The following is an 11625-nucleotide window of genomic DNA, read 5'->3' on the forward strand; positions in this document are numbered from 1 at the left end:
CTCAGTTAAGGCCCTCATGGCCAAAATGTGAACAAAACTCTTTGCCAAAATTTGATTCCAGTTGGTCTCAGTGACAAAAAAAAAAAAAAAAAAACAACAACAATGAAAAGCAGAGCTTCCCTATTTGAAGAATTTTGAGTCCCTTTTGGTGAGTCTCTGGGGACTTTTGAAGGCACAGCTTATAAACGTCTTTTAAGGAAAATCATGGGAGACAGAGGGGCTTCCCTGGTGGCTCATATGGTAAAGAATCTGCCTGCAATGCAGGAGACTCAGGTTTGATCCCTGAGTCAGGAAGATCCCCTGTAGAAGGGAGTGGTTACTCACTCCAGTATTCTTGCCTGGAGAATCCCATGGACAGAGGAACCTAGTCCTCCGCTACGGTCCATGGGGTTGCGAAGTTTTGTGTCTGAATTCTAGCCCTTGCCTGTATCCATTACGTGAACTTGGAAGAGATGAAACCTCAGAGATTCTATTTGTATGACTTTATTTAAAAAAATTAAAAGAAGTATTTTGGGGGGACTTCCTTGGTGGTTCAGTGGTAAAGAGTCCCCCTGCCGATGCAGGAGATGTGGTTTGATCCCTGATCCAGGAAGATCCCGCGTACTGTGGAGCAACTGAGTCCAGCAGTAGCAGCTACTGAGTCCATGTGCGCCAATTACTGAAGCCACTGCAGCCCAGAGCCTGTGCTCTGCAACCGGAGAAGCTACCACGATGAGAAGCCCCAGCACTGCAACTGGGTAATAGCCCGCACTCTCCGCAACTAGAGAAAAGCCTGTGCAGCAAGGAAGACCTGGCATGGCCAAAAAGAAATCAATAAAATTATTTTAAAAATGAATAATTTCTTGTTTGGCCCAACCATGTGACATGTGGGACTTTAGTCCCAGACCAGAAATTGAACCTGGGACCCCTGCTTCGGAAGCATGGTGTCTTAGCCACTGGACCATCAAAGAAGTCCCAGCTTGTAAGACTTTAAAACAGAAGAAGAACCTGTTGAGATTATTGTGATGTTTAGAGATGGAGATGTATATACTGGGCTTGCTTGGCACATAGTAGCTTGTCAGTAAGTGATAATATACATTTTATATTGTTAATTCTACCTCTCTCAGAGTTACTGAGGGATTCTTATTGACTCAGTGACTTTTACTAGCACATCAGGACAGGGAATTCACTCTACTCTTTGAAGTTACCAGTAATCCCCATCTCCTCTGAGACTCAGTTTCCTCTAGTGTAAAAGGAAGGATAAACTGTCTTCATGTGGACACAGTTCAGGGTCTATCTATGCTCACAAATGTAAATCACTAGCAAATCAAATAGGCCACACAGCTAGTAAATTGGAAGAGCCAGAGCTTGAAGCCCTTGAGTCTGAGCAAAAGTTTCAATCACCACATATTTTATCCCTAGTAAACATTTCATGAACAAGCGCATGAATGAGTTAATGTCTACTTCTGGGCTTCCCAGGCGACTCAACAGTAAAGAATTCACCTGTAATGCAGGAGATACAGGAGACTAAGGGTTGAGAAGATCCCTTGGAGAAGAAAATGGCAAGCCCACTCCAGTATTCTTGCCTGGAAAATTCCATGGACAGAGAAGCCTGGCAGGCTACAGTCCATTGGGTTCATGGGGGACACGACCGAGTATGTCTCTTGCTCCCTCTCTCAACATCTTTGCCTAAGTGTTCTACAAGCCCCATGGACTCAACATTGACTCAGCTGAATTCATCGTCCTTCCCCCTAAAGACTTGCTCCTCCTACCTTCCCCCAGAAAGCTGAGTGTTGTCCTTCACTCAACTTTTCTTCATCCTCTGTGAGCAATCTCACAGTAACATCTGTGGGTTGTAACTCCTCAGTTCTCAGGTGAAATTTCATTTCAGAATAAGATTAAGACACCGGATCATAGAACTGCCCCACTTCCTGACAGGATCCATCCGGAACAAAGCCAGCTTCCTGAAACTCTCCCCTAAATAAACTAACTGAAGCCCACATCCTGTAAGTACTTCAAACATCCTCTTAATGAGATGTCATATTATTCATTGTTCCTTGCTAAAACGAGTAATAAACCCAACTCGTTCAGTTTGGAAGAGGACTGCTTCTAGTAGTGTGTGGTTGGAAACATTGACAAGTATAAGTCTTTTCCTTATTTTATGATTAAGCAATGCAAAATTCAGAGATGTTGAGGTATTTGCCTGGGACTACAAGGTACTGGACAACAGAACCAGATCTATCTGTGTTTTGGTTTATTTAGTTCAGTTCAGTTCAGTCGCTCAGTTGTGTCCGACTCTCCACGACCCCATGAATCACAGCACGCCAGGCCTCCCTGTCCATCACCAACTCCCGGAGTACACTCAAACTCATGTCCACAGAGTCGGTGATGCCATCCAGCCATCTCATTCTCCGTCGTCCCCTTCTCCTCCCGCCCCCAACCTTTCCCAGCATCAGAGTCTTTTCCAGTGAATCAACTCGTCGCATGAGGTGGCCAAAGTATTGCAGTTTCAGCTTTAGTATCAGTCCCTCCAATGAACATCCAGGATTGATCTCCTTTAGAATGGACTGGTTGGATCTCCTTGCAGTATAAGGGACTCTCAAGAGTCTTCTCCAACACCACAGTTCAAAAGCATCGATTCTTCGGCGATCAGCTTTCTTCACAGTCCAATTCTACACTACCTCTATTTTTTGAGTTTTCTATGCCTCAGTGTCCTCATATATAATAAGGCAGTTAGGCTTTGTTGCCCAAAGGTTCCTCCACCTTACTGCTTCTCAGAATTGAAAGCATGAAGACAGTGTTAAAGTTGCTCTACTTGGGAAGTTGGGACATCCCTTTGCCTCAGGAGCCACTAGATTATGAACAAGTTATTCCCATGATGCCTTGCAACTGGGATGGTCTAATAATGAACTGCAGTGCATCCTGGGAAATACCTTGATAAGTCTTGGATTGTTGCCCACCACTTACCTCCTACCCTCTCTTCTCAGCCATTATTTTTCAGTTAGTTAAATTTCCACATTATATGATTGCCACAGCTTTTGCCCAACAGGGGAAAACAAGTTGGGAGGGTGACTTGGAAGCTCTGCTCCTACTGACAATCTTCCTCTTCTTACACTAAATTCTCTCCTCCAACCCAGTGAGGGATTCCCTTGTGGGGGTGCCAATAACTCTAACAGCCTCAGAATAAAATGTTGTGAGCTGTCAACATGGGGTTCCCTGAATTTTCAGGTTTGAGAATCTGAAGTTGCGGTGGGAATTTAGCAAATATTTTCCAAGAACCAAAAAGACACTTGGTGGGATACAGAAGTCCCTTGAGTCCCATCTCCCAGTGTCTGTAGGACTGTGTTAGGACAAAGGCAGCAGAACTGGTCAGCATGTTTTTGGGAGCTGTGTCTAGACCAGTGTTGAATGCCAGAACTGAAAGTGAGGGAATTGTTTTGGTTCAGTGGAGTAAACCAGTGCTCTATTGATGAATGCCGCTATCTGGCACCTGATAGCCAAGAGAAAGTGAGCTCTCCATAGGAAGTGGTTGAAAACTGAGGCTGGAAGAATCTAAAGGAAAGGGAAAAATCACAAAAAGAAAAACAAATATATAGAAGAATGGAAGATCATTTAAATGAACCAGTACATATATTAAAAAGCAATTAAAAATTGTAAAAGCGATCCTGACAGGGTAAACAGTAAAAGGATCAGCATGAAAATGTGAAGTAGACCATCAAAATCACAAGATGTGAGAGATGGGAGTGTAAAAAGTCGATCTTTTGGAATGTGTTTGAACTTGAGTGACTTTCAGTTTAAAGCAAGGAGGTATAGCTATGGGTCTACATTCTTGAACTCCATCGTTACCACAAATCAAAAACAGAATAGAGTCACAAAAACTAAAAGCAAAGGAACTTAAGCATACTAAAAGAAAATCAACAAACCACAAAAAAAGAAACAAAAAGAAGAAATGAACAGAGAATAACTACAAAAACAACTGTAAAATGAGGAGTATAATGACAGATCATATAAAAATACTCGTTACTTTTCACAGATCTAAAACAAATAATCATAAAATTTGTACAAAACCACAAAAGTCCCAGAATTGTCAAAGTAATCCTGGGGGAAAAATACAAAACTTGAGTCATGACTCTTCCAGACTTCAACTATAGTACAAAGCTAAAGCAATAAAAGCATTTTATTAACACAGAACCAGACACAAAGATCAATGGAATAGATCAGAATGGAGAGCCCAGAAATAAACCCATGCACCTAGAGTCAATTAATCTATGACAGAGGAGAAAGGAATATACAATGGAGAAAAGACAGTCTTTTCAGCAAAAGGTTTTGGGAAAGCTGAACAATTAAATGTAAGTCAATGAAATTTGAACACTCCTTAATATCATATACAAATATAAACTCAAAATGGAATAAAGACCTTAATATAAGACAAGATACCAGAAAACTCCTAGAAGAGAACACAGGCCAAACATTCTTGGACATAATCAGGGCAATATGAAAATGGATCAGTCTCTGGTACCAAAAGAAATGAAGGCAAAAATAAATGGGATCGAGTATGAAATGAAGGTTGCTCAGTTGTGTCCGACTCTTTGCGACCCCATGGACTATACAGTCCATAGAATTCTCCAGGCCAGAATCCTGGAGTGGGTAGCCTTTCCCTTCTCCAGGGGATCTTCCCAAGCCAGAAATCGAACTAGGGTCTCCTGCACTGCAGGTGAATTCTTCACCAACTAAGCTATCAGGGAAGCCCTATCTAATCAAACTTAAACTTAAAAGCTTTGGCAGAGAGGAAGAGATCACTGACAAGACAAAAAGACCACCTACCGAATGGGAGAAACTATTTGCAAAATACATGACCAATAAGAGGTCAATATCAAAAGTGTACAAACAGCTCTTGCAACTCAACATTGAGAAAACAAAAAAATCCAATTTAAAAATGGGCAGAAGACCTAAGGAGACATTTTTTGTAAAGAAGACATACTGATGGCCAATAGGCACATGAAAAGGTATCAACATTGCTAATTATTAGAAGAATGGAAGGGCTTCCCTGGTAGCTCAGCTGGTAAAGAATCCACCTGCAAAGCAAGAGACCCCAGTTTGATTCCTGGGTTGGGAAGATCCCTTGGATAAGAGATAGGCTACCCACTACAGTATTCTTGGGCTTCCCTCTTGGCTCAGATGGTAAAGAATTCACTTGCAATGCTGGAGACCTGGATTTGATCCATGGGTTGGAAGATCCCCTGGATAAAGAAATGGCAACCCACTGCAGTATTCTTGCCTGGAGAATCCCCATGGACAGAGGAGCCTGACGGGCTACAGTCCATGGGGTCGCAAAGAGTCAGGCAAGAATCAGTGACTAAACACAGCACAGCACAGAGGGAAGGGACGTATGAACAACTCTGGCTGATTCATGATGATGTTTGACAGAAAACAACAAAATTCTGTAAAGCAATTATCCTTAAATTAAAAAATAAATAAATTTAAAAACTGACAATGAAATATCACATCACATCAGTCAAATGGCTATCACTGGGAATTCTAGAAATAAAAATTACAGAAGAGGGAGTGGAGAAAAGGGAAGTGCCTTTACACTGCTGGTGTGAATGTATGTTGGTGCAGCTCCCAGGAAAACAGTATGGAATTTCCTTAAAAAGCTAAAAATAGAACTACTACATCATCAACTACTATATTATGCTGGGTATATATGTGGAAAAAAGAAACTTTAATTTGAATAGATACATGCACCTCAAGGTGCATAAAAGCCTTGTTTAGAAATAGCCAAGACATGTGCGCAATGCAAGTGCCCATCGACAGATGACTGGCTTAAGAAATGTGGCATGAAAATAAGACTGGATTCATGGACATAGATAACAAACTTATGGTTATCAAAGGGGAAAGGAGGGAGAAGGAATGATAATTTGCGGGAAATGACAAGCACAGACCCTGGCAAATGGCCAGTGCTCACTAAATGTGAGCTTGGTCCTCTTTAGCTAGACTCGGAAGTCCCCTATCCCCAAACAACGACAGGGAAGGGGGTTCTGAGGACAAGTTGACAATTGAGCCTCATGCTCCTTCTTTTCTCCTTCTGAGAATCCAGGAAAAGAACATGCCCCGAAGTTTGACCTGGCCCAAGAAGTAAAGGACAAAAGTTTTCTTGTTGCGGTGTCTCTCATCTGTTTTTTTGTGTACACTGGCATGGCCATAAGAGGTAGATGCCAATATAGGAGGTTGGCTCCTTATACTTGGTAGGGCTCAGTCTGAGGAGGGGTGATGGGGAGGTGCCCACACATCTGCGGAAAATGAGAAAGACCACCGTTTCCATGGTACCTGTGGGTTAAGGTTCTTAGTTGCAAACAACACAATCCACTCCAGTTAGTTTAATTAAAATATGAATTTATTTAAACATAAGGCCAGACTCTTTGAAGCCACAGACCTTCAAATCAATGTAAGGAGGCTTCTTTCATGAGAAGACCTCTCCCACCACTGAGCTGAAAACTTGATGACGGAAATTCTGCTTTCGCCAGAAGAGGGAGAGCAGTGCTGGTGGGGCGGAGGGTGAAGGTGAGGATGCCATGAGGAAGAAGATTAACAGAAGAATCCAGATTCAAATCTTAGGCTCTACAGACACTCCAGTCATGAAGAATTTTGCTCCTGCATTCCTTCCTTCCTTCCTCAAATATTTCCGGACTGTCTCCTTTGTGCCAGAAATTGTGGGAAGTGTGAGGGATAAAGGGAAGATTTGCTTTCATGGTGCTTAGAGCAAACTGGATGAGACAGGGCTAAAGTAAGTGAACCTGTGGAGGAAGGAAAGAGACAGATTTCTGCTGAGGAGGGGAGGGTTGAGAAGAAAGAAAAGGAGGCTGAAATTTTTCAGAAGCAGCTAGAGCCCAGCCTTCAGTGGGTCCTCCTCGTACTTCAGCACATCAGGGGAGCACAGTTCACAGGTTCTCTGTAAAAGGAAAGGAACTTGCTGACTGACATCTCTGAAGGCCCAGACCTGGACACTGTACACCCCGACAGGTCCTAGACCATCCCAGAAATGTGCAACCACAGTCCTCCCAGGACAAGGGTAACCAACAAAAAGCAAGGGAGTTTTCCAGGCTGAGGTGGGGCACTGAGGAGCACTCCAGACTTCCTCTGCAGAGTGACTGGCTCAGTGTTCCCATCTAAAAAATGGAGCATGTGAGTAGGCTCAGATTATGATGACGGAGCTTCTAGGGGGTGACCTTTCACCAAGCTGGTCCATGGAGGACATGCTCAATCCATGGATACTGCTGCCACTTCTCTTGGGAGGCAGTGAGGAAAAAAATCACTTTTATGGAAAGGTGTGTGGCCTTCTGAGCACCACCACTTTCCCCAGCCCTTCCCCTCTCCCTCTGCCCTGCCCCCTGTCTTACCCCAGGGCCCGAGAGCACCACCACAGGTCCTCATGCAGTCCTCCGCCCTCTTGAAATTGTTGCTCTTAGCTTTGCAGCCGCCATATACAAAGGTCTCGCAGAAACCGGACTTGGCGTTGTAGAAGTATCTGATCATTTTGGCCTTGCAGGGACCCGTATATGGAGGCTCTAGGCAGAAGTCAGGCCGCTGGGCTGCAGGGAGGGGAGGTTCTTGGTGAAACAGAGGGAGGGTCATCACAGCTCAGTCTACAAGATGAACAACTAAAGCCACCAGTTTGTGACAGAGAGTGATGGGGCGCAGAAGTGTGAAATGTGAAAAGGCCTTTTGATACCCTGCTTTCAACATTATTATTAATGTTGTTAGGTTCGACAGTGACAGGGCAATATTATAAATAATTACATGCCATTAATGAATATTTATGGATTAATTAGCATACGCTACTGATTAGTTTCAAAAGTAACACAAAAGGGGGACACATAAAAATACTCTCCATGTATAAAAATTATTGAAGCTCGACAATGGATCCATGGCTTTGATAATATTATGTTTTCTACATAGGTGTGTGGTTGAAACATTCCCTGTTAAAAAAAGAAAGCATTACTGAGCCCAGTGTCATTCTGCTCATCTCAGGAGCAGCCAATAATCCAGAGAAGAGTTGCTGGAACTAGGAATAAGGTTTTTAATCGGAAATTGAGCCCATGGAGATGATGGCATGCTACTGTCTCAAGAAAACCATCTTCCCACAGTATGAATTCCTGTTCCTTTTATACAAAAGAGGGGGAGGGTGAAGAGCCCACTGTGGCAACGACAGTAGCAATGGCTAAACTGGACCACCAAGGGTCGCTCACTTACAGTTATCCCTTGATGAAGGTGCCCACCTGGATGCCAGTCAACGGTTGAGTAGGGCTGTGTGACCCATCACTATTACAGAAGTGTGAGGAAATCATGCCGTAAATGGAGAAAGGCATGGTAGAAAACACACCGGGGTTTACTTTGGTTACCTCATGGAGACTGGAATAATAGAATATTGAGGAAATATTGATACTGTGACTTAGAAATATTAACTTGGTTTGCATCCCATTCCTGGCACAGAGCTCCTAAAACATTGGAATTTCCTAAGAGATGAGAGCAAAGGGGAGTCTTCTATCATGTGAGGGAGATGACTGTTGTAAAGCCTCAACCAAAGCCAAGAATGGGGATAAGTTGTTAGGGGAACCAACTGCTTGAGTTGGGTGTGGGAATTTTCATTCCTGCCTTCCCCTCCTTCATTGTTTCCACATCTCAGGAAGGGGAGAGGGATAGAAGGTTGGATCAATCACAAATGACTAAAGATTTAATGAATCATGATTTGTGATGAAGCCTCCATAGATATCATAACATAGCAAGTCATTCAGGTTATTCAAGAGAACTGGAATCAACCCAGGGAACAACACAGGTATAGTCTCCATCACGGCTCACTGGACCACTGCAGCCGCCTGCCCAGGGGCCTCTGTCTCTGCTCGTCGCCCCCTAGAGGCCACGCTCCACACTGCAGCCACAAGGACCCTGTTAAAACTCGAGTCCTATATCGTTGCTCCCATGACCAGTCCCTCAGTGGTTTCCCAGCTCTCTCAGAGTCAAATTCTTATCCTTATAAAGTCCTACAAGGCTCCTCACGACCTGCCCCCGTGGCCTCTCTGCTTCATCCTCTTCCACTCCACTCCCCTCACCCACTCAGCTCCAGCCACCCTGGTCCTGGCTGCTGCTCAAACACACCAGGCTCCTTTTTGACAGCTTCTGCTTGATGTCTCCTCATCACAGAAGGTTTCCCTGATCCTCTTCAGCCTCCTGAATCCCCATAACTCTCCTTGCTCACAACACTCATCATGACCTGGCGTGGGATTTCCCCCTGTCTCTACTGCCTGTATCCCTCTTAGAAGGCATATTATTTTTACTATATTTTGTTTACAGCTGTTTTCCTATACCAAGAAATATGCTTTTTAAGGACAAAAAGCATAAGTATTTGATGAATATTTATCAAGGGAATAAATCTCCCATTTCACCCTCATGCCAAGTACACAGTCATTGAAGAGGCTGATATAATAAAATTCCTGTTAGTCTATTTGATGATGAAGCCTGCCTATATAATTATGAGTCTACTTCTAACTTTCTATATCTTGATAGGAAAATAAAATAATAGTCTGACCAGGAGGCAAGAAGAAGAGCTTTGAGTTTTGATTAATATTGTACCAGCCTGGAAAAAGCAGTCTTGGCCCCACAAGCAAACTCATAGAAAAGTACTGCATTTCCTGCTCTGCCTGCAGTTGCCTTTGGAGGGAAGACACTCAGCTGTCACTCAACTCTGATTAATTTCATAATAGAGAAATGATCATATTTGAAAGATAAATTTTTTTAGAGGGGTGGTGAGGAAATGTAGATAGATGAGTCTTTTGGACTAAAATATTTTAATGGGAAACGGACGTCATTGATCAGGAAAGTGTAAACTCTTCATACTCATGACTGATAATCTTTTAAAAAACTCATGTAACCTGGTCCCCCTGTTCAGGTGAAGAAACTGCAGATGACTTGCCCCAGAATACACACCATATGAATGCTAGGATCAGGACAAGACACTATCCTGTTACAACTCGTTTAATCAAGTACCCATGGAGGAGCCTGGTGGGCTAAAGTCCATGGGGTCGCAAAAAGTTGGACACACTGAGTGACTTCACTCACTCACCTGATTCTACCAGGAATTCTGATAATGCAGAGAACTGGTAAGGAGTTCTGACTGTTTTGCTCCCCATAATATAGACCCTTGTCTCTGAACCTCAACCCAGACACCAATGATAGAAAAGAGTGAGTCTGGGTTTTATCCCTGACCCCAACGTGTGGGTCTCTACCAACAGCAACCAGTTCCCCAGTACCCACTGGGCATCCAGGAGTCAATTCACTTCTGACATTAAATCTACAGAGGTGACCCAGACCCCACAGTGTGGGGGCTGGCTCCCTAAGTTTCACCCACACTTCAAGTGTTGATAACAATTTCTGCGGTAACTTACATGTGTGATCAACTGGCTGTAAATTCAGAGGTACCATGACCCACCTCCCATGTTCAATAACTTATTAGAGTCATTCATGGAACGCTAAAAAACCCTTTAATTACTGTCCTCAGTTGTTATAAAGCATAAAACTCAGGGACAGACAAATGGAGACAAAATATCAGTCAAATGGGGACTTGGGGTGCTGATCCTCCAGACCCTCTTAGGACTTTCCCCCCTCACAATCCCTTGATGTTTTCACCTCCCCCGAGGCTCTCTGAACCCAGTGTTTATGAGTTTTGATTAAGGATTGGAGGTAGGTAATTTGATAGAATCACTGGCCATTGTTGACTGAACACAGTACTTCTCCTCTCCCCAGAGTGACAGGGTTGATAGTTCTAACCCTTTAATCACCTGATGGCATGTTCTAGAATCCATTCCCATCCAGACCCTATCTAAGGTCCATCCTTCACTCATCTCATGACTTACAAAAGTACAGTGAATTCCTAGAGTTTGAGGAGGCCTGGGGCATGAATCAAGATAAGGATCAAATACGGATTTTGTTATGATGCTAGGTGAGGTTCAGGGGCGAGGCAGTGGCCAGGAATAGAGTCTCAGAGATGAGGTCCCTGATCTGGTAGAGTCGGGTGGAATGCTTTTTTTTTTTTTTTCCAAAACTGAACTTGCAATGATATCTATTGAGAGTCAAAAATTGTCCCTAAAGTGAAAACTGCCCAATTTATAAGAAGAAATCCAGAGAGGGTTGACAACACTCATCCCACCCCTACTCCCCTGTGCCTTCTATGGACTCCCCTCCTCCCCCACCCCAACTTTTAGAGGAGAGGTGAGCCAAGACTTACCTTTGGCCTGGCTGCTGGTGTCACACCCTGGGGTGCTGGCCACCGGGGTGCCAGCCACCAGGGTGCCCAGGAGGACCAGAAGGGCTGCGGAGAAGCAGAGCTGGCTCATCTTTGTGGCCTTGCAGGAGGGTTCCTGGGGAAAGCTGGGAGCTGACTGTGTTTTTCACACCCTAGTTGAAGGGTGGGAGCAGAAGATAAGGAGGGGAGTGAGGAAAGGGAAGATCTGGGGAAAGCTGGGGGCTGTCTGAGCTTTTCACACCCCAGTTGAAGGGTGGGAGCAGGAGATAAGGAGGGGAGTGAGGAAAGGGAAGATCTTGGGCCAGGCTTGAACAGTCTGTAATCTCCCCACAGAACCAGACTTCCTGTTT

General features: G+C 44.0%; 1 protein-coding gene across 2 annotated transcripts; it reads right to left on the reverse strand.

The window, feature by feature from the left end:
- Positions 1-6355: 6355 nt before the first annotated feature.
- Positions 6356-11495, reverse strand: LOC129555950 (serum basic protease inhibitor). 2 transcript variants are annotated; one of them, XM_088843733.1, is made up of 3 exons: positions 11258-11495; positions 7377-7586; positions 6356-6928 (listed from the first exon to the last, which is right to left on the reverse strand). In XM_088843733.1, exons 1-3 carry the CDS (start codon positions 11364-11366, stop codon positions 6918-6920), a joined length of 330 nt encoding a protein of 109 aa, XP_088699859.1. In that variant the 5' UTR covers positions 11367-11495; the 3' UTR covers positions 6356-6917. The 2 variants fall into 2 exon arrangements, with proteins under 2 accessions (XP_088699859.1, XP_055281888.1); XM_055425913.2 differs by having other exon boundaries at positions 7377-7568; positions 11258-11482.
- Between the last annotated feature and the right edge of the window lie 130 nt (positions 11496-11625).

Source organism: Moschus berezovskii, chromosome 15, assembly GCF_049115385.1.
Source record: "Moschus berezovskii isolate FMDL1 chromosome 15, NW_MosBer_1.0, whole genome shotgun sequence".
NCBI classification, from domain to species: domain Eukaryota; kingdom Metazoa; phylum Chordata; class Mammalia; order Artiodactyla; family Moschidae; genus Moschus; species Moschus berezovskii.